This window comes from Penaeus japonicus, unplaced genomic scaffold, assembly GCF_977035675.1.
Source record: "Penaeus japonicus unplaced genomic scaffold, GWHDUDI00000001_assembly GWHDUDI00000016, whole genome shotgun sequence".
Classification (NCBI taxonomy): domain Eukaryota; kingdom Metazoa; phylum Arthropoda; class Malacostraca; order Decapoda; family Penaeidae; genus Penaeus; species Penaeus japonicus.
In genome coordinates this window covers 27,645,432-27,667,931 of record NW_028234418.1, presented here as the reverse complement: position 1 = coordinate 27,667,931, position 22,500 = coordinate 27,645,432, and the positions used below count along the sequence as shown (strand labels likewise).

The following is a 22,500-nucleotide window of genomic DNA, read 5'->3' as shown; positions in this document are numbered from 1 at the left end:
GCTTTAGACTTTAAATAATAAAATTTATTTTTTGTAGGATTGTACTCCTGTCCATTTCTTTTAATTTCTTCAAAAAATAATAATGCTCTTTAGGTTTTTCACCTACAATATCTCCATTATATTGACTGACACCCTTCAAACCTTATGGACCTGATTTCCCTCAATATTGTTAGGATAAAGGGAACTGGTAAAACTCTGTAATCATGTATTTATGTTGGAGGGCATGTGATATTGTTTATCCCCTATTCCTTCTCTTCTTTCTCTTCTTCCTCCTCCTCCACATCCTCTTCCTCCTCCTCCACATCCTCTTCCTCCTCTTCCTTCTCCACCTCCTCTCCCTCCCTCCCTCCCTCCCTCCTCTTCTTTTTCCTCCCCTCTCTCTCTAATTATATATGTACATGTATATCATGACACCAAAGTCATGTCACTGAGCAGGGAAGACTAAAAAAAATGCCAGGATGTCACATTCATGTCAGCTGTCAGGAAAGCTCAACAAAAAGTTATATTAAGTCACTCATGCAGCACACAATGTGAACATCATGTCATCTGTCGTTAAGGAATTAAAGCATGTCAAAATACATTGAAAGATGACTTTTTTCTCTGGAAAAATTATGCAAATGTTAAGCTAAGTAATGACTAAATACTGTCTTTTCTAGAGTGCACAAAGAACCTCCATTTAAAAGTAATTCTATTTGTCACGATAGTACAGTTATTGGCAAAAATTACAGGCCAAGACTTTTTCAGTTAGGGTAGGAGAAACTAATTCACACAACTGTTTAAGGTGTTGAAGTGCCCTATAGTTTTCTAAATCTAATGTAGTGTTTCAGTGCAGTGTTTCATTCAAGTTACATTGTGGTTCAGTGCTGGTTACTTTGCTACTTGGTGTAATTTCTACCATGATACTTGCTAGTAGCTCACATTAGGGCCATTCTGGGGGCACTACCTGGTTTAATTACTTCACTGAAATGTTTCATGGGATTTAGATTCAGATCATTCAGTATAGAGCAGGGAGAAAGCTCCACTTTTGTGACCCCTGTAATCTTTTTGATCTGCTTCTCTGCTTCTCCCATAGAAGTACGTCATGGTATGTTATGAGGTTAATGTTGGCCCACTGTCCCCACAAAACAACAGCATTTGATAATTATATGGTCTTCCAACAACACTGCAGTTAATCCAGCATAACATATTTGAGAGAAATGGAGTCTTTGGTTTACCACAATAACATTGATTAGGCATCATCAGATGGAGGGAGAGCCAGGTTGAAACTAAGGTAATTACTTATCTGTGGAAAAATTTGCACACCAAGTAATTATGATACATATACATATACAAAAGACATGAGAGTGACTGTTTGGGTAACTGGCAACTCTTGTAGCCCCTAAAAAATGCTCTTAGTGCACACACTAGTAATTTGCCCTCATAAATTCAGAATGTTTTTGCATACTTCACACCTGATTTTTGGCATTTGTACACCTTACCTGCAATCATCTATTTAGGCTTTTCCCAAAAAAGATGGACATATAGCAAGTGTCTTGACACCAATCTTTTTTCATTTTCATGAGTTGTCTAGCATGCAAGCAGTCCTTTTTATTAAGTGAAGCGGCAAGAGTAACATGAAAATTCAGTCTTTTAGTTAAGTTTACAATTCACTCCTCTTTTGATATTAATGCTAGAAAAGACAGGAAAACATTCAGTATATAATGTTCTTACTTGAAGAAAAAGCAAGAGGTGGCCTGAAACCTCAAGAGTTTTTCCTGCAGTTGTATTTCTTCATTTATGCATATGTTTATGTTTATTTGTTTATTTATTGTAACTCCTCGGAGTAAAGCAAAGTAGTGTGAGCTTTTCATTAATAATGTGTAAGGAAAGATTACAACTAGACTTTTGGTTGTACTATCCATTGAGGCAGGACATGTAGATTGATTATAATATTATTTTCTTTCAGAAACATAGTGAAGGACGTGGGAGGGGGACTGGGAAGAGGGCGGCTCATCAAAGGACGCCCAAATCAAATCATCGGACCACCAACACAGGGGGTAGGTAGCTTTCATGCAATGAGCTTTAATCATTTCCCCATTTCAGGAGCCAGTATTTTATTGCAAATCCTTGTAAGTTGTTCAGTGGAATCTCTCAAGTATTTTGCATAGCTGCCCATTTCTCAATCCATGTAGCAATGTGCCTCAATCTCTTGTTTTGCTACTGCATTTTAAGTTGCATTCTTATAAGCTGGCTGAGTGCTCAAGTTTTACTGTTATGACACACATGCATATCAGCCAAGACTTAGCTGTAGCTAGTGTCAAGTTATGTAACCTTTATATCAGAGACCTGGTTCTTTTTTCTTTATTTTATTTATTGGTATTTCTATTTTTTTTAATTATTGTAAACTCTGTACTCCTTTATTTTTCCTTGCCATCACAGATCTAACTTTGATTTTATTTTACTCTTTGTTATCACTTTATTTTATTTATTTGTTTGTTTTTTTCCTTCCTTCACTTCCTTTCTTTCTTTCTTTTTTTCTTTCTTCTAAATCTTCATCCTCCTCCTTTGCCTCCTCATTATCTTTCTATTTGCTCTTTTTTTTTCTTCTTTCTTTCTTTTATTTCAAGATATTGACACTGTACATGTGGGTTATGTGAATACCTAGTTGTTACACTCAGAAGATATCTTGTTAGATGTCACAGTATTAAAAATGAAACTGTGAGGTGAACCTATCTTGTGTATTTTCAGGTAATAGGTGATGCTAGAAACAAGATCATCCAGAAAAAACGTCTTCGATTCAGAGATGCACGGGATCGCCTCGCTGAAATTGCAAAACAGGGTGATGCACGAGACAAGATTAACAAGAACAGGAAGTTCTCCAATGCACCACAGAAGGTATATATTTACAATGATATTACTGTGTTTTTGTTTATTCCAAACTCTGCAATAATCTGAACTCTCAGAACAGTTATTTTCTCTGTGATCATCTTAAGAGGTCAGAATAGAATGGAAAATACTGTGTACAGTTTGTAAAATATGTATGATTGGTTTTACTCAAAAGGCAAATTGTAATGCCAGTATCACAGTAGCTTCATTTTGAAGATTTTACAAGCATTGAGTTTGTGTTAAACGAACACATCTTTTCAACATCATGACTTTCTTTTTCAGAATCCTGTCATCCGGAAGCCCCCCAGACTAATGGACGAGAACACGAGGAATGAGAATTTTCCCTCTTGTAAGTGGACATTTTTGAACTTTTGTTATGACCATCATTGTTTTTTATTATCATTTATGTTGTTCTGCTCTTTTCTTCGTTTTATGCCATATCCAGAAGAAAAAGACAATGCCAGAAAAGAAGTCTTGAAAAATTTGATCAATATCAGAAGATGGAGCTGGTTGATAAAAAACTTATTTCATGTGAAATGTCCTGGCTTGTTGATTTACTAGAAACTGCTTTCTTGTTACGCTAATAGTATGTATCTATATTTGCAGATTTGGGTGGACAGACCCGCATGCAAGGAACATCACTGATCCGCACCGTGTCTGGCGGTGATGGCTTCGGCAAAGGGGACGTCATAGTGAAAGGGAAGCCAACAGCTACCAACTTCTCAAAAGGGCTGCAGAGGCAAATACCTTCAAACGGCCGACCGCAATCCGTCACAAGAACTCGTGACGGTGATCGTTATCATCCACTGCCTAATAACCCACATGTTGTGACAATCAAGAATGACAAAGCTGACTTTTATAATCCATCCTATCAGCAAGTAGCAAGGTAAGTTGGCCCTATATTGGGAAACCTATTTGTAAATGGTTTAACTCCTTGGCAGACTAAAGTGTACGATGCAACCCTCACCGGAGAGTATGTTGTCAACAAAGTCCAGAGGTCCAAGGGCATGATTTATTTACATTTTTACTCAAGGTGGTTGAGATACTCACACAATCATTCATTCACATTCACTAACTAACAAACAAACTAATCCGGGCATTTAAACATGCCCATAAAACCAGAAAACAGCTTCCACCTTCACTACAGATGGGTCAAAGGAAAGTATACATTAGCTAACATTTTTTATTTCAGTTATCATTTTCTCTGGAAAAGTAGTGTTCTTGTATCATGTCTGTATTTTTGTATACATTTATACAGATATTTACTACAAGCTTTACTCCTTAAAAGTCAGATTGGTGTCTTTTGATTTTTGACTTGTATTTAAAGTATATTTTAGTTATATAGTGGAGTTGGAGAACATATAATGTAAATTAAAGAACTAGAAAAGTCCTGGCAAAGTGCCCAGTAGCACAGAACAGTTTAGTCATTGAAGAAAGGGGTTTATATGTGTTTAATTTTGTGTTTATAAAGAGGATTGGCTATGCTTTTATGATTGTATATACTATGTCAGGGCAATTATTTTTAGTTTAGAATGAGCACTAATTTTCCCCATGTTTTTTTGTATAGACAACAAGAGTTGAGGGAACCCCCAGTGAAGCTGACGGCCAGGAATCCTCCATTCCGATTTATGGGGCTGTCTTCGGCAGGTTCACAAACCTACAGTATGGGGGGGATGCGTTCAGATGCCATGATGCGAGCTCGTTCCCCCGAACAGAGACTGTACCGTTCCAGAAAGTCTCCAGAGATGGAAGAGATAAGACCAACTCGCCTAAAAATAACTACAGCAAATAATTTCAGGGTAAGACTTATGAGATGGCTTTATTAGCTCTTTCAGTAAGTTGCACAATAACAGGCAGCAAAGGCAGTAATGATAGACACATTATTATGGAAATAAGAAGTGACTCCTCGTTCACTAGTGCTTAATTACAGTGTTCTTGTGTTTTCTTGCAAATTATTCCTTCTTTCTCATATCTCACTTCTAAGTACCTCAACTAACTTGTATTTGCCCATGATTAGGAGCCAAGTCCACAGCACAGTGATGGATGGGAGTCACCCCCCAGGTTGCCTGCAAGAAGGCCAGCAGCAAGGGCCCCTGCAACAAGGGTTACAGCCACAAGAGCTCCACCTCCTCGAGTGCCTGTTAGATTAGCAACCAGGTCTCCTGCCAAGAAAAGGTATGGAAGGACTTGTTGAATAGTCATATGGTAGAGGGGAGGAGTAATGATGATAACAAAATGGTGTTTGATTTGTTAGTATTCAAGTTAGAATTATTGAATATTCAGAACCAATGTGGCAGTAACCAAACTTTATTAATGCAGGCCGGTGTATGATGATGAAGAAATGGAAACCGTCACTCGCCCAAAGAAGATGGCTCCCTTGTCATCTGGTTTAATGGCACGCCTTGATCAACCTCAAAGGTCGAGCGCCCCTCAGGGATTCAAGGTATATTGAAAAACTTTATAATGGACTCAATTTTATTTTGTAAATTAACACGAGTAATTTATTTTTACAGTAAGATAAGTAACCATGTAATTTTCATCCCGAAACTCTTATATCACATTTACTTCTCAGGTATTGGTAACTAATCTCCATCACTGTGTGAGTGTTGAAGACATGGAGGAGCTATTTGGGACCATTGGACCAATCATATCCGCTCGGATAGTGACAGAAGGCATTGCTGAAGCAGTCTTTTTGAATGAGGAGGATGCTTTCAGGTATGTGAGATCCCTAGTGACACTGCCGAATCACTCGTTGCAAAGATAGTTTGATATTCGTCTTGACAACATGCTGGACCACGGTTTTCAGATTCATTATTTTCCTCTTCTCTTACAGATCAGTTGAGGTATTCAACAACAGGCAGTTGGATGGACAGCCTATGAGTGTAACTGTTGTTAATAAGAAGTCCTCTTCACTATCAGCACCACCCCCACCACCAATTCCTGCAAATCCCAGAACGCAAACCAAATCTGTTTTAAAAGCTGCAAGGTAAGGTGATGGCAGATCCTGTGCATGATGCATGCAATTTGTCTTTGACTGTAAAATAACACACTACAGACATTTATTAGCTCTTTGAGCTATGTATCATCAGTTATAAAAGGTCATGTAATATAAAATGAATAATGAGAACTTTGAGCCATACTGGAAAAGAAAAAAAAACAAAAAACAATGCAGCCTAGGTACATTCCTCCTTCCCTCACCCTATCTGTCACACTGCTTTACTCTGTCATGCGGTTACTTTGGCTTAGGATTCACATTTTCCAAACACTCAAAAGAGACCTAAACTTTATGCATATTCAGTGTCATCATCCCCATAGTTCGTTCACTAACTGTTAGGATGGTTTGTGGTTTGTGATAAGCTTGGACCTGCAACAACTTTTGTCCAAAGTCATATTAGATCATTTTAATTGGTAGATTAATCCTTCAGGGGAACTTTCCTCACAGGAGAATCACGATAAGCAAGGGAAAGAAATATTTATGAAATAGTCCCCCAGACAAAAAGTAAATCTGAAATAAGATAATAAGAAATAAAACACTAAGCCCAAATTATTTGATAAAGTGGAAAGTATGTATCCAAAAATGAGTTATTGTATATATATTGTAAGTATTGCAAGTATCAAAAGAATGCACATATGGTGTTATTGGATGCACGCATTTACACTTCAAGCACATAGGTCTGTATGGAAAGTAGTTTATCTAAAGAGATTTTTAAAAATTATTTGATGCAAAGATATTCATTTAGAGTGATGGTTCAAATGATATTGTATGAGTAAAATCTTTTAGTATTTTGAAGCAGATATTTCTCTAAGCTTTGAAAGATCAAATATTTATTTCCACTCTGAATATCTGTTTACAGATATATAGTAAAGTACTTTACCTCTTTTAATCTCTGATACATTGTATAAGATTAGGTAAGGAAAATAGAGAAATATTAATAACAAATAAACAATATTGGTTTCCTTTAGCTTCTTGTAGTTGCTTTCTGTATTGAGTATCCAGATGATATATATAAGAACATGATATGTAACGAATGATGTCTTGTTCATATTTTCAACCCATGTATATTTTTTCTCAATTTTTTTTTTTTTTTTCTCTCTCTCTCTCTCTCTCTCTCTCTCGCTCTCTCTCCTGCAATGCAATATTTCAATGAGTAGCATTCAGAAAATATTTTCCCTGAAATCATATGCATTGAGTGGCACAAGAATTTGTATATTTGTATATTGTACGTTTGGAAATGCATCCAGTAGATCTTTATGGAGTATGATCCTGGATTCCAAAGCAATATTGACATTACTTCCAATGCACTATGTAGTTGTCAAGTAGCGTAAACTTTCCTCTCGACACGAGTTATGATGCGCTCAACAGCATGCTCGACACTGCCCAGATACCATCACTCTTAGCCCGTGTTATAGAAGATTATTCTCGTTGACCTCAACTAGATTGTTTTCACTTTCATGTCAAGGCCAAGGGTAATAATAACTGTATTCATTTTGTTTAGGATAGAGAACTGGAGAATTCATTCTTGATTGATTATTGGCCGTCCATTTTGATACTAATGTTGTGATCTAGTTCGTGCAATTTTCCCGAGCCGTGTCACTTGTCACTCAGGGGATGTTCCTAGGCTAAAACATGCACCTGTAATTAGATTACTGTGACTTCATTAAATATAACAATCACACTCACTTATTCACACTCCCCTCTCTCCCTCTCTCTCTCTCTCTCTCTCTCTCTCTCTCTCTCTCTCTCTCTCTCTCTCTCTCTCTCTCTCTCTCTCTCTCTCTCTCCCCTCTCTCTCTCTCTCTCTCTCTCTCTCTCTCTCTCTCTCTCTCTCTCTCTCTCTCTCTCCTCTCTCTTCTCTCTCTCTCCTCTCTCTCTCTCTCTCTCTCCTCTCTCTCTCTCTCTCCTCCCTCTCTCTCTCTCCCTTCTCTCTCTTCTCTCTCTCTCTCTCTCTCTCCCTCCCTCTCTCTCCGCTCTCTCTCCGCTCTCTCTCCGCTCTCTCTCCGCTCTCTCTCCGCTCTCTCTCCACTCTCCCCCTCTCTCTCTCCCTCTCTCCCTTCTCTCTCACTCTCTATCTATCTATCTATCTACTTATTAATATCTCTCTATTCTCTCTTTCTCTCTCTCCTCTTCCTCTCTCCTCTCCTCTCCCTCTCTCTCTCTCTCTCTCTCTCCGCTTTCTCTCCACTCTCTCTCTACTCTCTCCCTCTCTCTCTTCTCTCTCACTCTCTATCTATCTATCTATCTACTTATTAATATCTACTTATTAATCTCTCTCTCTTTTCTCTCTCCTCTCCCCTCCCTTTCTCCCCCTCCCCCTCACCCTCTCTCTCTCACTCTCATTCTCTCTCTATCTTTATTTATCTACTTATTAGTCTCTCTCTCTTTTCTCTCCTCTCCTCTTCTCTCCCCTCCCCTCCCCTCCCCTCCCCTCCCCTCCCCTCTCTCCCCCTCCCCCCCTCTCTCTCTCTCTCTCTTTCTTCCTTTCTCTCCCCCCTCCCTACACACACACTCACAAACTGAATATGTATGCTGATAGTCGTCCATTTTCAGGGTAGATGGGTTTCTCAGCCAGATGATTCCCTTTGCCTTTTGTGATACTAATTTATCTATCATACCTTCAAACTACCTCTCAGTTTCTTTAAGAGAAATAAAACAAAACAAAACAAAACAAAAAAAAAAGATCAAGATGATGTTGAATTTGTCACGATTATTAAATTTTTGGTTATTTATTTTTATTTTTATTTTTATTTTTTTTTTCTTTCTGGTCATTTGTTTGTTAGGAAGGCTGCACTGATCACGTCACGAGCGAGCGAAGTAGTAGATTCTTAGACGTCTAATTTTGTTTTTCTTTTTCATGGGACGGTAGAGGGCGCACGGGTTACTATGTGTGAGAGTAAGTCGTGTAAGTTGACCTTTTTTTCACTTGTTGACCTTTGTATGAATATGGCATTATTGCCCTTGGTTTAAAAAAAAAAAAGTAAATTGAAGAATATCAGAATATCCTTAACGTTAAAACTGTTCTATTGGTCTCCATTCAAGCACTAATTAATGACTTGAGTCACAGTACTAGAATTCATTTGTCAGTTATAATTGCATGGTTGATAATTGTACTGGTATCTGTTTACATTGCTAAATACTGTAGATGTTTTGCATCATCAGTGAAAATTCTCATTTGTATTGAAGTAACTTGCTTGTTGTCTTCTCATTAACTTACCTGTAGAATAAGCTATAGTGCATTGTGTTTGGAAACACTTTTTTTCCTTTTATTATTCCTATTTTTGTGATTTGGTATTAATGTATTTATTATTTTTATTTCATACGACTATTTTGATATTTCATTAATATCATCGCTTCTGTAATATTGGTTATATCAGTGCATGCTGATGTTTATTTTTATTTTTATCATAATCATAATCATGATCCGTATAGTTGACAAAGTGAAATATTGTTTTCTTTATGATTAATGAATTTTGAATTATTTGCATATGTATATTGATTTTTTTATTATTATTATTATTATCATTATTTTTATTGTGGTGAAGATAATGATTATCAGTTGCATATTTACTATCATTATTCTTAATTATTATCCGTTATTTCATGTTGATGCTCAGTCCGTTCGCTTCTTTTCCGCAGTGGCAGCAGTCTGCTGACGAGTGGCAGAGGCACCGCAGGACTGCCGGGCCTTAAAAGCTCGAGGAAGGAGGAGCAGGTAGCACCTGACCTCTCAACCATACGGCAGGCTCTCTTCAACAGGTCTCATCCTCCCGCCTCAGACCACACCTTCCTCGTGAAACTCCCAAAGGCGCATTCTAAATAGATTTAGATCAGCTTTAGAGTGCAGGGATGCATTTTTTTTTTTTTTTTTTTTTTCTTTTTTTTTTTTTTTTTTTCCCTGCCTCCTCCTCCTTTTTCTTTTGATCTCTGTCCCTTTGTTAGGTTTGTTTTCCTTTTTTTTTAAATACTTTTTTTTTTTTTTCATGGCTTTTCTTTTTCTGTTTATTACTCTCGCTTTCTTCTTCCACTGTCTTTCCATCTGTTGTATTTTGTATTGTAATCAAAATGACCTGAATTTATGCACACCCTCTTCTGAGCAGGTGTCATGGCTTCACATAACTCTTATATGGTAAGGTGCGTGGAGAGTGAGAGGAATAACCAGTATGGTTTATGAATCATGTTTTTCTTCTTCTTCTTCTTCTTCTTTTAAAATTCTTTCAAGATGTGGATTTAAGTTTGTAAGTCATTTGCATTTGGTGCCGGTATTGAATATGGTGATTTTTCCTGTGTAATTTTCTTTCTATATATTCTTTTTTCTTCTTTGTTTTATATTTTGTAAAGAGTTTTCTCCCCCTTAATTTTTTTTCTCTTGTTTTGCCAAAGTGCATCATATTTTTTATTGTTTTTTTTTTTTTTTTTTTTTATTCCCTTTTATGGGGTATTTATTAGGATTAGTGGAATCTGAAATATATTGAGTTATTTGTAAACTATAGATTTTTTACTGACTAAATATAAACTGCTTATTTAGAATTTAGCAGGTTTCAGTACTTTGTATTTGTTTGCTGTAGATGTAATCCCCTGTGTAAAATTGAAAATAAAATATAGTTGTAATTCATTGTTTTCTTATAGTAGTTCCTTATGAAAATTGCTGATCCATCTCCTATCTGCAGCTTATTTTCCTTCACCACCTAAGAAGTATCTTGTGTATGATTTAACCCAATGATGACAGTGTGTCACACCCGTTTGACATGGCTAAATGCCTGATGACGGGGCGACACACCAGTGTGACATTCTTGATGCAATATTGCGTAGGCCCGGCATAGGGGGTTGCCACTTCTCACCGGGCCCGTTGGGATTGGGTTAAGGAGTCATAAATCAGTTAAACAGCCTCTCTCTCTCACTTATACACAAACACACACCCTAATTCCCTCACCCATTCTTTTGCACACTTACTCACTCAGAATTGGCATGTAGTTATGAGATGCTGCCACTGTCCATCTGCATTTGCCAGAAGTCTTAGGTACATGTGTAAACTGTAAGCTGTACCAAAGAAATTTCAGGATCCTATTCACATAATATAAAAGATAAGAATGAAGTTGAAACTGAATGACTTTCAAAAAGCAAGTTTTGAGACTATTGAATGTTTTTTAAGTATATTCTGTCGGGAAAATAGGTAGTGGCATTTTGAAAGATACATCAAAATCCACATATTTCTCCAAAGGGGATAATTTGAAAAAACACATTCCCCTTTTGCTATCATTTTGTGCCCACACATCTGGCCTGTTATGTTTTTTCCTGCTAGGTGAAGGACCAGCAACTTGTACTGAAATCGGAAGGTAAATCCAGGCAGTGTTTGAAGGCAACACTGCAAGCCATATGATGCTTGAGATGGCACTGAACTACTCAGCTGAGAGAGCACTGTTTCCATCCCTACCTCCATCTCTCTCTTCGTTCCCATTCCTGCATAATTTACTCACGATTCATGCCAGAATATAATGCTGTATTACAATAATGCTAAAACTAGTCATGCTAAAAGTAAATACAAGACTGATCATAAAAAAAGGCAAATCTGAGAACACTGAAACATCATACATTTCATACACTCAGGGAAAAGATAAAGATTTCATATTCAATGCAGTAGGTTAGAGTGGGCTGTCTTTTGAAGCCCAATCCTCTGTTGCAGACTTTCACTTTCATCATAAGCATTAGGAAAATTCATCATTTCTACATTATTGCAGTAACTTGCACTTTAAAACTACTGAGTAATTGAAGAGATCATCTTCCCATGAAGTGTGTATGCTTTTCTCTTATAATAATATGCTAGTATTCACAAAAATAGGCTCATCTTTAACTTCCTTCAGATGAGTTAATATATGTATTATTATATGACAACAGGCCTAACATTTTTCAAAGGTGTAATTCACGAGATTTAATTTTGAGAGGATTATTTCAGACATCGATATAGGTTATTTCATGTAGCTTTATTATAGCAAATGTAGAAAATATATATGGTTGTAAATAACAGTGAACAAATAACTTTGGCTCTCTGCGAAAGACCTTCCTTATGAAAAATCACAGTTTCCTGAAAGACATAAAATGCTGAAACTTAAAGTACAATAACTATTTTTCATCAAAAAAAAAAAAAAAAGAGAGAAGTAAATGCCAATACTTGAACGTGTCTATTGGTACAAGTTCTGTTCAGAAAGAAAGTATAGAACTAGAGAAGAAAAACATGAAGTCGCAAATATAATCCTTTCAACATCTAAAAGAAAATCTGAGGGTTTCCTGCAGCAAGAGCCACTGTCCTCAGATGGTAAATAACATTTGAAGAATTCTTCATATTCATTCAGCCCAACCTTGATTTTGATATATACATGTTATAATACATTAAGGATTCAGGACTCTATGCACAGAGTCCTGAAGCCTTAATTCTTGGGACACATTTAAAATACTATCCACCTGCATTTTTTCATTCCTTCAGCACCCAATCTCACTTTGTCTAATGAACATGCATACACACTCTATGAGCACTGTTGTAAGTTGGAGGGAGGGAGGGAGGGAGAGATAAATAGACAGAAAGATGGAGAGGAAGAGGACAAGAAGGTACTGAAAAGAAAAGGAGGGAGGAAGAAGATGGAAAGAAAGGATTGAGGGAGAGGAATGAGGATAAGGGAAGAAAGAAAGAAAGAAAAAGAAAAGAGAGAGAGAGAGAGAGAGAGAGAGAGAGAGAGAGAGAGAGAGAGAGAGAGAGAGAGAGAGAGAGAGAGAGAGAGAGAGAGAGAGAGAGAGAGAGAGAGAGAGAGAGAGAGAGAGAGAGAGAGAGAGAGAGAGAGAGAGAGAGAGAGAGAGAGAGAGAGAGATGATAGCAGATGTGATAGAAGGAAGATAAAACAAGAGAGGGAGGAAAAGATGGAGAGCTAAAAATATTGAATGCAAATAGATATTAAGGTGTCTTCTATGGAACAAATTTGCTCACTCAACCACTTAATTATCAATCAAAGACTCAAAAGCACAATAATAACACCATGTGAATTGACTGAATCACTTAGATGTGAGCAATGCTGGCAGTGGATAATACATCACATATAAGGCTGTGAAAACAGTTACTTAGCATACAACACATTCACAATATTCACTGTTAACTTACATTGATATATTGATAATAATTCCAAACCTAGTTGAGCACAAACCTAGTTAATTAAATGAACACAGAGATGGTTATCTGTATTTATTAATGACCAATTTACTATCCAGCATCCTTTATGTCTTCATTATGGTTGTCATCTTCAAAAAATTCACATCATTGTAATTTACTCTCTTCTGCAGAACTTTCCATCATACGTGAAATACAATGCAAATCTTTCAAGAGCACCGTGAGTATATACAGACAAATTTCTTTTAATTTCACACTGAGGGAAAACCGTTACAAAATATGTACAATATCATATATATCACTTTACATCTGAGCATGGAATGTGAGGTCCGTATTCTCTAGTCTAGGAGAAAGTATGTTAGAAGGGAATCTATTATTTACATATAATTATAAATGATAATAACGATCTCTCTAATCTTATCGAACCCAGAAAATCATATTTATAAAATACACTACTTTAAGGGCATTATATTCTTAGGTAAAAATTACAATGAAAACATAGATCATGTCTGACTTTCAATTCTTTTTTGTTAAATAAAAGGGATGAATATATTTACATATAATTTCTTTTCTTCTTAAAAGATTCACAAACTGAACATTATACTTGACATATTTTCCTATTACTTGTAGAATTCATTCTGGAAACATTTCCAAAACTATTGACAAATAATCTGAATTTCTTTAGATCATAAATAAAAAGTTGTTTTTTTCTCTCTCTACCTTGGACACTCAGCACCACCGATGCTCCTAAATAAAACATATAGTTGTAAAAATATCAATATAATTCTACGCATTGAAGAAAATCTAGCTTGCTCTGATATCTTTGCTTTTAAAATCCAACCCAACAAAGTCCACCTGCAGTTTACAGCCAGAAAATACATCCAACACCCAAAAGTTTTTCTCTAATGTAAAGTTCACAATGAGACAAGTGAATGTACTCTCGAAATGCACAAATTTCCATTCTTTTCAAATGCACAAGTACTATGTACAAAAATTAACTAATGAGATCAATAATCACAAAACTTACAACCTATTACTATTTCTTTCTTTTTTTCAGTAAACAAATGTCAATTCACTGGTATTACAAATACAATGATTAACATTGTAATGATTTGAAATAAAGTTACCCTTACTTTGGCAAGGATTCTGGTTCCAGAAAATCCATATTGCTGGTTTTATTTTACTTTGTACAGTAAACCAAAAGTATCATTATTTTCTTTAAACATAATAACCACGTATGTTCCAGTAACACCTAATGACATTATTCCTATACACTAACAATACCCTGTATTTACATTAATTAGAAGTTGCTGGACATACTGGTTATTAACTAGCATACCTTTGGCAACAAAAACATACTAGTTTATAGAAACATTTCTTTTAAATTGTCAATCCATGTCAAATGTTCTAAAATCCGTTTAGCTTTCAAGTTCTTCGCTAAAAAATATTGCATATTGATTATGATTTGGATAGCAGCAATATCTGCAGTTCTGGTCCATGTCTGTGATTCTAACTTCTTACTTATAAGGCACAAAGAGGGTTTTTCTTATTGCTTATGAGCAGAAAAATCAATTACTTGCACCAGCTCATTAACAAGCAATTTCTTTAACAACACCCATGAATGCATTTACATAAACGTTATCTTTGCGTTACAATGAATGAGAATTCTACATTATTCCAAAATTCATCTAACTTTTCAAGGGTAAATGTTATGGCACCACATCTTAATTCATTATAACTTCTTACTTCTGAAAAAATCTTGAGCAATGCTATACAGGTTTAATTAATGTAAGCTTCATTTAAATAATAGATAACAAGTATTACCAAAAATGTAACAATCTCAGGACAGATTGTTAAGAATATTAAGTGCATGATACTTTACCTTCAACAAACCATAAACTTCATATATTGCAACGGGTATGCTAGATAACCCCACTCCATATTACCAAAGGACGGTTCTTGGACTGATTATGCAATGCAGTATATAAGGCACGAGTAAATAGTGAACTTCACCCAGTCCAGTCACAGAACAGTCACCTACTTACAATTAAGCAAAAAAAGTAATATTTCCTCATGATATTTCCATGTTTTCTCTCTTCTTAAACGCAAAAGTCCTCAACCTCCACTTCACTGGTGAGTTGATGGTGGATTGATAGTGACTTGGCGGACGGAGACTTACGATGTCGTAACGGCCGACCGGGAGGTGGAGCTCCGGAAACTCCTTCGTAGTCGACTCCAGACACTGGCTTCCTCATTCATGGCCTAAAAGTAAATAAATATGTAAGTGTTAAGTATTTGTTATGTATTTGCAATACTTATATGCAGGTGATTTATGTTTCTCTCTCTCTCTCTCTCTCTCTCTCTCTCTCTCTCTCTCTCTCTCTCTCTATATATATATATATATATATATATATATATATATATATATATATATATATATATATATATATATATATAAATTATGTCAATAAATCGTTCATGTTCAGTTACACTGAATAATCATCCTTTTTAAATGGTGAATCTACTTATGTGAATTCTTATAAATAGATGTTTAGCTTGGCAGCCAACATGTGTAATGAACATCTTGACATTGCAATCGCATGAACTCTGCCCATAATAGTATTATCGTCGCAAGTGCATACCATGGCATGAGCCCGGTGGAACGTGTCGCCGATCCTCCTGAGCTCTTGGCCCAGCTCGACTTCCAGCGTGACGTCACAAGACAGGGCCCGAGGGCGGCTCCATGCTGGCCGGGGGTGGATTCTGGTGGCGCCGCCGGTCGTGTTGCCGACAGCGTGGCTGAACGACACCCGCGACCCCTTGGCTTCCGTTGGGGACTGCACGGAGGACGGGGGCGTGCAGGACCCGCTGGCTCTGCCCTCCGTGTCTGCCACCAGGTCAGGCAGGGCCAGCACCAGGACGCGTCGCCGGTGTCCCACGCCACCTGAGCACAAAAAAAATACAAACTTTAATAACCTTATAAAAACGAGGTAAATCAAGCGAATTAAAATATATATAAACTACGATGCGGACGGCAGAAGATGAAGAAAAAAATACATGGTACTATTATCAATAAACGCTAGCATACTACCTCCTAAGAAATGCACTTCTATCTACTTTGAAAACAGTTCAGATATTCTACCCATTTTCCTACACCTCGCCTCCTATGTAGGGCATTCGCCAAGTAAAGGCAATGAGCATTAGGATGCCTACGACCATTGCTGTGAGGTCGCGATGAGGCTGACACAAAGGCGCCCCCAGGGAGCTCGCAGCAACTACTGTGCCGGAGGACGATGGCCGAATGTCGCGTCCCTTCGCCACGCCTGCAGCCAGAGGGGGGGGGGGGAGGAGAGCAGCGCCGCGGTAGTGGGCTACTGTGCCAAACACACCACTTGCAAAGAAACACATTCGCATGAATTTAATTCTTGTTTCCTTCAAAGTCACAGTCAAAGATTTTAGAATAATGATGATTTTAGAATATTGCATGTGCATTAGTTTTAACGGCAATTACAGACTACACAAAGCTCCCTAACGCAAGAGAAGCACATGAAGCTGGAATACATGGGTACTAATTGCGGAGGGAGAAAGAGGGGCCAATTACCTAGGGGGGAGGGGGGAGGGGTGGGAGCCTCCGGCACTCTAGCGTAAGGGTCACGTAACCGAAGACCCCGCCAAGGTCAAGGGTCAATCCACCTGCCAGCCAGCCAGCGGCGCGGGCGTGCACTACGACGGCGAATCGCATGTCTCGCCGGGGGACTCTGACCCTAAGAGGCGTCGATGTGCGTGAAGTGGTGCTAGGTGGCTCGGCCCTCAGGGCGGACATGCGAGGCTGCGGCCCTGGCTCCTCCTCCCGCCCTTCCATCATCCCAGGACAGCCCTTGGATGCTGATCAGGCCAATGCTAATGCCCCGCTGCCATTTCTTACTCCGACCAGCACGTCAAGAACAGTGTTTGCAGTCTCACAATTTTAAGAAAATAGCTTTAAAGGACGATGTCTCGGAATTCTAATATATGTAAACTTTTTTTTTCTTCGAAATATTGCTTCTTAATATCCTATAAATATAGACAAAAGCAGATAAACTAAATCAAGCACGCGGCGTTAAGTAATCATTCCCCTCCGATACACGACAAAGGGAGGGAGACCCAAGAGCAGTGACAAAAAAAAAAGAGAGAAAAAGAAGAAACACTAATTGAAAAGACATACGGCGCTATCATTAATATTCTCGATCTTTGTCCCCGCCCCTTCAAGTCCTCCATAATTAAGGCCTGTAGTTTAGGCTCCCTTAAATACACGCCGCACATGACGATCAATGAGTGACATTAAATCATCTGAAAATATTAAGGGATACGTAGGCCTATGTCTTCATTAGACGGATGATGGAGACCTCAACGCTGAATAATTTGTCTCCGTGTCAAATATAGACATAACTGGGTCATTATATAGATCATAGCCACTGGAACACGCACAGCTTTAATAATAATAGCTAACCTTGATCACGGTTTATCCAATATAGTTGTAAAGCAAACGTAAATGTAATAAAATAAACGTACATACGAAATAATGAATGACCCTCAAAACCCGACCTGCTTCACAGAAAGGGTTTGGGTCCGGCAGGAGGAGTTGTACCATGTGGTAATGCCTATGATCTGACCGAACCCTTTTCCCGTCTTTCCTTCCACCCAATAAAAGATACAAAAAAAATGAAAAATAAAGCATACACATGAGAAACTTGGCAAGTGCCCAAGTGAGGCAAGTCAGGAGTCCGCGCACGTGATACACACGCGAGACCGGCGCACGTAAAAACACACCGAGACACTCACACATATACGTACACGTGCACGTATACGTACATGAACAGGCAAACGAAAACGCACACGCACAAACAAACACAAATTTTTCAACCAAAACCTCGTACCAGGTGGCCTGTACATTACCATAATACAAGTGCTTCTCTATCTCGGACACACATACATGTCATATTGTTACGCAGTTAAGACCAACAGACGATAATGAATGCAAATGTGACTTTAATATGAATAAGAGAACATGACAGACGCTGGAACAGGAATACAGTCAGGAGAGTATGAGACATGACAGTCTTAGATAACGAATGACATTTGATTAAAGAGTAAGTTTATCGACATCATTTGGGGAAAAGTACTAACAACGAAGGAGAGGCAAACAACATAAAGGGCTCCTAACGATAAAGTGTTTCAGAACAGTACAAACAGTTACATGTTAATTTATATCCATATGCTTCCTCGTACCCTCCCCGTGCCCTCGGTACACTATAATCACCACAGTCATAACTCCCCCCCTCCCCTCCCCCCTCCCCCCATCCACAGTCCTCCAGGCTACTTCAATTTTACGAAATTTGTAATTCTAATACCCTCAAAATACGGGAATAATCAACCCAAGAAAAAATAATGACCAAGAACAACAAAAAGAGAGCAAGACTGGATCCCCAACAGATGGCGCCAAACGCAAGCCAAGACGAGGGAGAAAATCTGGTACCAAAATCAGCGTGTGATAACTACTTCATACAGCACTGGCGGGAACCAATCATCTTCGAGGAACACCCGCGGGCCACAGCTACACCCGTTCGAGGATCGTCAACCTTCTTACGATCTGCCGTAAGGGTGAAAATTACCCCCCCTCCCCTCTCCCCTCCTCCTCCCACCTCCCACCTCCCTCCTCCTCCCTCTTCCCTCCTCAGGGACCCAACGCGCGCACCACGAGGGTAATGGACACAGATGGACGTGTGAGAGGGGAGGGGGAGGAGAAGTGGGAGAGAGAGGAGAGGAGAAGGGGGAAAGTGGGAGGAAGGGGAGGAGGGAAGGAGGTAGGGGAAGGGAAAGGGGGAGGGGAGAGGGGGGAATGGCGATGGAATATCATATGAGCCAAAGGAATATGACCCCAATGTCTCTGACCCGGAGAGGCAATTATCGTCCGGCTGTCAGACGGTGGCCGAGGACTTTTATTCTTTTAAGGCTCTGAGGAGGAGACTCGTCCGTCCGCTGGCCCGACACCTGCTTCTTACGCGTCCGATTTGCTTATTGTTGTTGTCATCGGTGGATTTCTGATGCGAGGAGAGATAATGGATGCTTCGTGGATATTAATTAGCATCAAGTCGGAGGTTCAGTTATTACGGCTACTACCGATATGTCCGTGGCATTTCACGATAGGAGTGTTAGTTCGTCTCGTCGCGCTTTCGTCGGAACTATAGCGCAACTGGGCTGTTGACATATGGCAATGATGCTATGGCTAATTTGGTTATTCTCTTTTCTCTCTTTCCTTCCGCTTCCCTCTCACTCACGTCCTTCGCCATCTCTCCTCGCAACCCTTCCCTTCCTCGCCTTCTTCGTCCACTCTCCTCCCACCTCCTCCTCCTAACCTTGCTCTTCTTCTCCCCGTTTTCCCGCCAGCCATTCCCTTTAAAAAAGAAAAAAAAGGAACTAATCCCCCTCCCCCTCCCTCTCTCCCCCTCCCTGCGATCTGTCTCCCTCCCCCTCCCCCTCCCCCTCCCCCTCCCCTCTCCATCTCCCTCTCCCTCTCCCTCTCTCCCTGCGATCTGTCTCCCTCCCCATCTCCCTTTCTCCCTGCGATCTGTCTCCCTCTCCCTCTCCCTCTCCCTCCCCCTCCCCCTCCCCCTCTCCCTCTCTCCCTGCGATCTGTCTCCCCCTCCCTCTCCCCCTCCCCCTCTCTCCCGGCAATCTGTCTCCCTCTCCCTCTCCCTCTCTCCCTGCGATCTGTCTCCCTCCCCCTCTCCCTTTCTCCCTGCGATCTGTCTCCCTCCGTCTCCCTTGACCCGTCTCCTCCGAGTTACACCCTTACCCTCTCTCCCTCCTCGCCCGGAGCTCCCCCTCTCGAGTCGAGCGAGGAAAGAGTAATAATGAGCTAGCGCGAGGAGGTGACGTGTGCCCTTGAGAGGCTGTGGCTGCCGCTCCCCGTGTTGTCGACGCCGAAACAACTGCAAAACACACGCACGAGCACACGCACACGCACGCATGCACAGACGCTGGTGTCGCTTCATCACAACGACTCAATTTCATGCCCTGTTTCGCTTCATCTTGTGTATATATACGGGAGTGTGGATGAGGGAGAGAAAGCAAGGAGACAGGGCGGAGAACAAGGGATAGAGGACAAAGAAGGGAGACAGAAACAAAAAAACAAACGACAGAAGAAGACAGAAAATCAAGCAGAGAAACGGCAAAAGATGGAGGACAAAAACAAACGACGGGGAAAGACAGAACATCAAGCAGATAAAAGGGATATAACCGACAGACACCAGAGCCGAAGAAAAAAGAAAAAAACGAACATAAAACACGAAAGACAAAGCAAAATAGCAATAACAAGCCAATTTACTCGAACCCCTAACCTCCGACCGAAGAACAAACCAGATAGAAGACGGGCGTAACAAAAACATTTGGAGAGAGAGAGAAAAAAAAGAAAACGGAGCCAGAGAGAGAGAGAGAGAAGAGAAGAGAAGAGAAGAGAAGAGAAGAGAAGAGAAGAGAAGAGAAGAGAAGAGAAGAGAAGAGAAGAGAAGAGAAGAGAAGAGAAGAGAAGAGAAGAGAAGAGAAGAGAAGAGAAAGAGAGAGAGAGAGAGAGAGAGAGAGAGAGAGAGAGAGAGAGAGAGAGAGAGAAGAGAAGAGAAGAGAAGAGAAGAGAAGAGAAGAGAAGAGAAGAGAAGAGAAGAGAAGAGAAGAGAAGAGAGAGAGAGAAAAGAGAGAGAGAGAGAGAGAGAGAGAGAGAAAAGAGAAAGAGAGAAAGACACAGAGAGACAGGAGAGAGGACCGAAAACACTCGACTCATCAACCCGACATAATCATAATTGATACGATCCCGTGCAACATAACCTCCCGCGGTCGGTCGGCGGGGAAGGGGATTTAAACTTTATACAAAAAAAAAGGGAAGATCAGAAACCGGGAGCCAAACGAGGTTAGGAGGAGGTAGAGGGGCGGGGGCGGGTGGTGGGGGGGGGGGAGAGAGGAGGAAGATGAGGAGGAGAGAGTGCATAGGAGTTAGGAGAAAAATAGAGAGGCGGGGTGGGGGGAGAGGAGGAGGAGGAGGAAAGAGTGCATGGGGGGGGGGGGAGAGTGCATAGGAGTTAGGAGGAGGGGGACAGAGTGCATAGGGAGAGGAGGAGGAGGAGGAGAAAGGGAGAAGGAGTAAGAGATGGAGTAGAAGAGGATGCTAAGAAAATAAGGAAGAAGAGTAAAATAGGAAGGAGAAGAAAGAGATGACGTTGTGCCGAGGGAAAGGGGCAGAGGAGAAAGAAGAGGGAGAGGAAGAGATAACGAGGTGAGAAGAAGTGGGAGAAAGAATAGGTAGAATAGGGTGGAGTAGATGATGAAGGAATGGACTGGGGAAGGGAAGACAGGGGCGCAGAGGAAAGGAAAGGAAAGGAAAGGAAAGGAGAGGAGAGGAGAGGAGAGGAGAGGAGAGGAGAGGAGAGGAGGAAAGGAGAGGAGAGAAGAGAAGACTCGAAAAGAAAAGGATAGGAAAGGAGAGAGAAGAGGAGGAAATGTGAGGATAGAAGGAGGCAAGAGGTGGGGGAAGGATAGTAGAAGAGGGTATAAGAGGAGGGGAGGGGAAGGATATGATAGGATACGTGAGAGGGAGTATTAAAGGGGTGGAGGAAGGGGAGGGAGAGGAGGGGGAGGAAAGAGGGAGGAGGGGGGAGGGAGAGGAAAGAGAGAGGAGGGGGAGGGGGAGGAAAGAGAGAGGAGGGGGAGGGGGGAGAGGAAAGAGAGAGGAGGGGGAGGGAAAGAGAAAAAGGGGAGGAGGGGGGAGAGAGAGAGGAAAGAGGGAGGAGGGGGAGGAGAGAGGAAAGAGGGAGGAAGGGGGAGGGAAAGAGAAAAAGAGGGAGGAGGGGGGGAGGGAGATAAGAAAAGAGGGAGGAAGGGGAGGGAAAGCAGGATAGGAGGTGGGGAAAGGGGGGAGGGAGTAGGAAACGAAGGAGGGGAGAGCAAGATAGGAAAGGCGAAAGAGGGAGAATATCAGCAAAGAGGAGGGGGGGAAGGGAAGGGAAGGGAAGGGGAGATGGGGGGAGGGGAGGGGAAGGGAAGGGGAGATGGGGGGAGGGGAAGGGAAGGGAAGGGAAGGGAAGGGGAAATGGGGGAGGGGAAGGGAAGGGAAGGGGAGATGAAGGGAGGGGAAGGGAAGGGGAGATGGGGGAGGGGGAGAGGGGGGAAGGATAGGAGGGGAACACAAAGACCCGCGACGGACAGACTGCTCGACCACACTTCAGTACCAACAGGTGGAGACTCTGGCCTGGGGCGGTGTCCTACCCCCCTCCCTCCCCCCCAACCCCAACCCCGTTCCCCCCTCTCTCTCACTCTCTCTCTCTCTCTCTTTCTCCGCGCAAATAGCTGTTCCCGCTCTTTTTTATCATTCTCTCTCTTTCTTTCTTTCTTTCTTTCTTTCTTTCTTTCTCTCTTCTCTCTCTCTCTTCTATCCCTGACTTTCTTTCTTTACGTTTTC

The 22,500-nt window shown here is 40.6% G+C and overlaps 2 protein-coding genes across 3 annotated transcripts in view; one reads left to right on the top strand and one right to left on the bottom strand.

Annotated features, from left to right (window-relative positions):
- LOC122264056 (uncharacterized) overlaps nucleotides 1-10,471 on the top strand; it is an 11,888-nt gene extending 1,417 nt beyond the window's left edge. The window contains exons 2-12 of one of the 2 annotated variants that reach the window (XM_043032749.2): nucleotides 1,946-2,036; nucleotides 2,728-2,874; nucleotides 3,148-3,214; nucleotides 3,472-3,751; nucleotides 4,433-4,664; nucleotides 4,883-5,040; nucleotides 5,185-5,308; nucleotides 5,438-5,580; nucleotides 5,699-5,851; nucleotides 8,730-8,765; nucleotides 9,500-10,471. In XM_043032749.2, the coding sequence (XP_042888683.1) occupies nucleotides 1,946-2,036; nucleotides 2,728-2,874; nucleotides 3,148-3,214; nucleotides 3,472-3,751; nucleotides 4,433-4,664; nucleotides 4,883-5,040; nucleotides 5,185-5,308; nucleotides 5,438-5,580; nucleotides 5,699-5,851; nucleotides 8,730-8,754 (1,420 nt within the window). In that variant the 3' untranslated portion in view covers nucleotides 8,755-8,765; nucleotides 9,500-10,471. The remainder of the gene's footprint in view (nucleotides 1-1,945; nucleotides 2,037-2,727; nucleotides 2,875-3,147; nucleotides 3,215-3,471; nucleotides 3,752-4,432; nucleotides 4,665-4,882; nucleotides 5,041-5,184; nucleotides 5,309-5,437; nucleotides 5,581-5,698; nucleotides 5,852-8,729; nucleotides 8,766-9,499) is intronic. The other variant, XM_043032748.2, reaches the window with a different exon arrangement.
- Nucleotides 10,472-14,112: 3,641 nt separating this feature from the next.
- The window catches only part of LOC122264055 (uncharacterized), a 36,031-nt gene continuing 27,643 nt past the window's right edge, over nucleotides 14,113-22,500 (bottom strand). The window contains exons 4-5 of the mRNA XM_043032747.2: nucleotides 15,656-15,957; nucleotides 14,113-15,275 (exon numbers count right to left, since the gene is read on the bottom strand). Of these exons, the coding sequence (XP_042888681.2) occupies nucleotides 15,189-15,275; nucleotides 15,656-15,957 (389 nt within the window). The 3' untranslated portion in view covers nucleotides 14,113-15,188. The remainder of the gene's footprint in view (nucleotides 15,276-15,655; nucleotides 15,958-22,500) is intronic.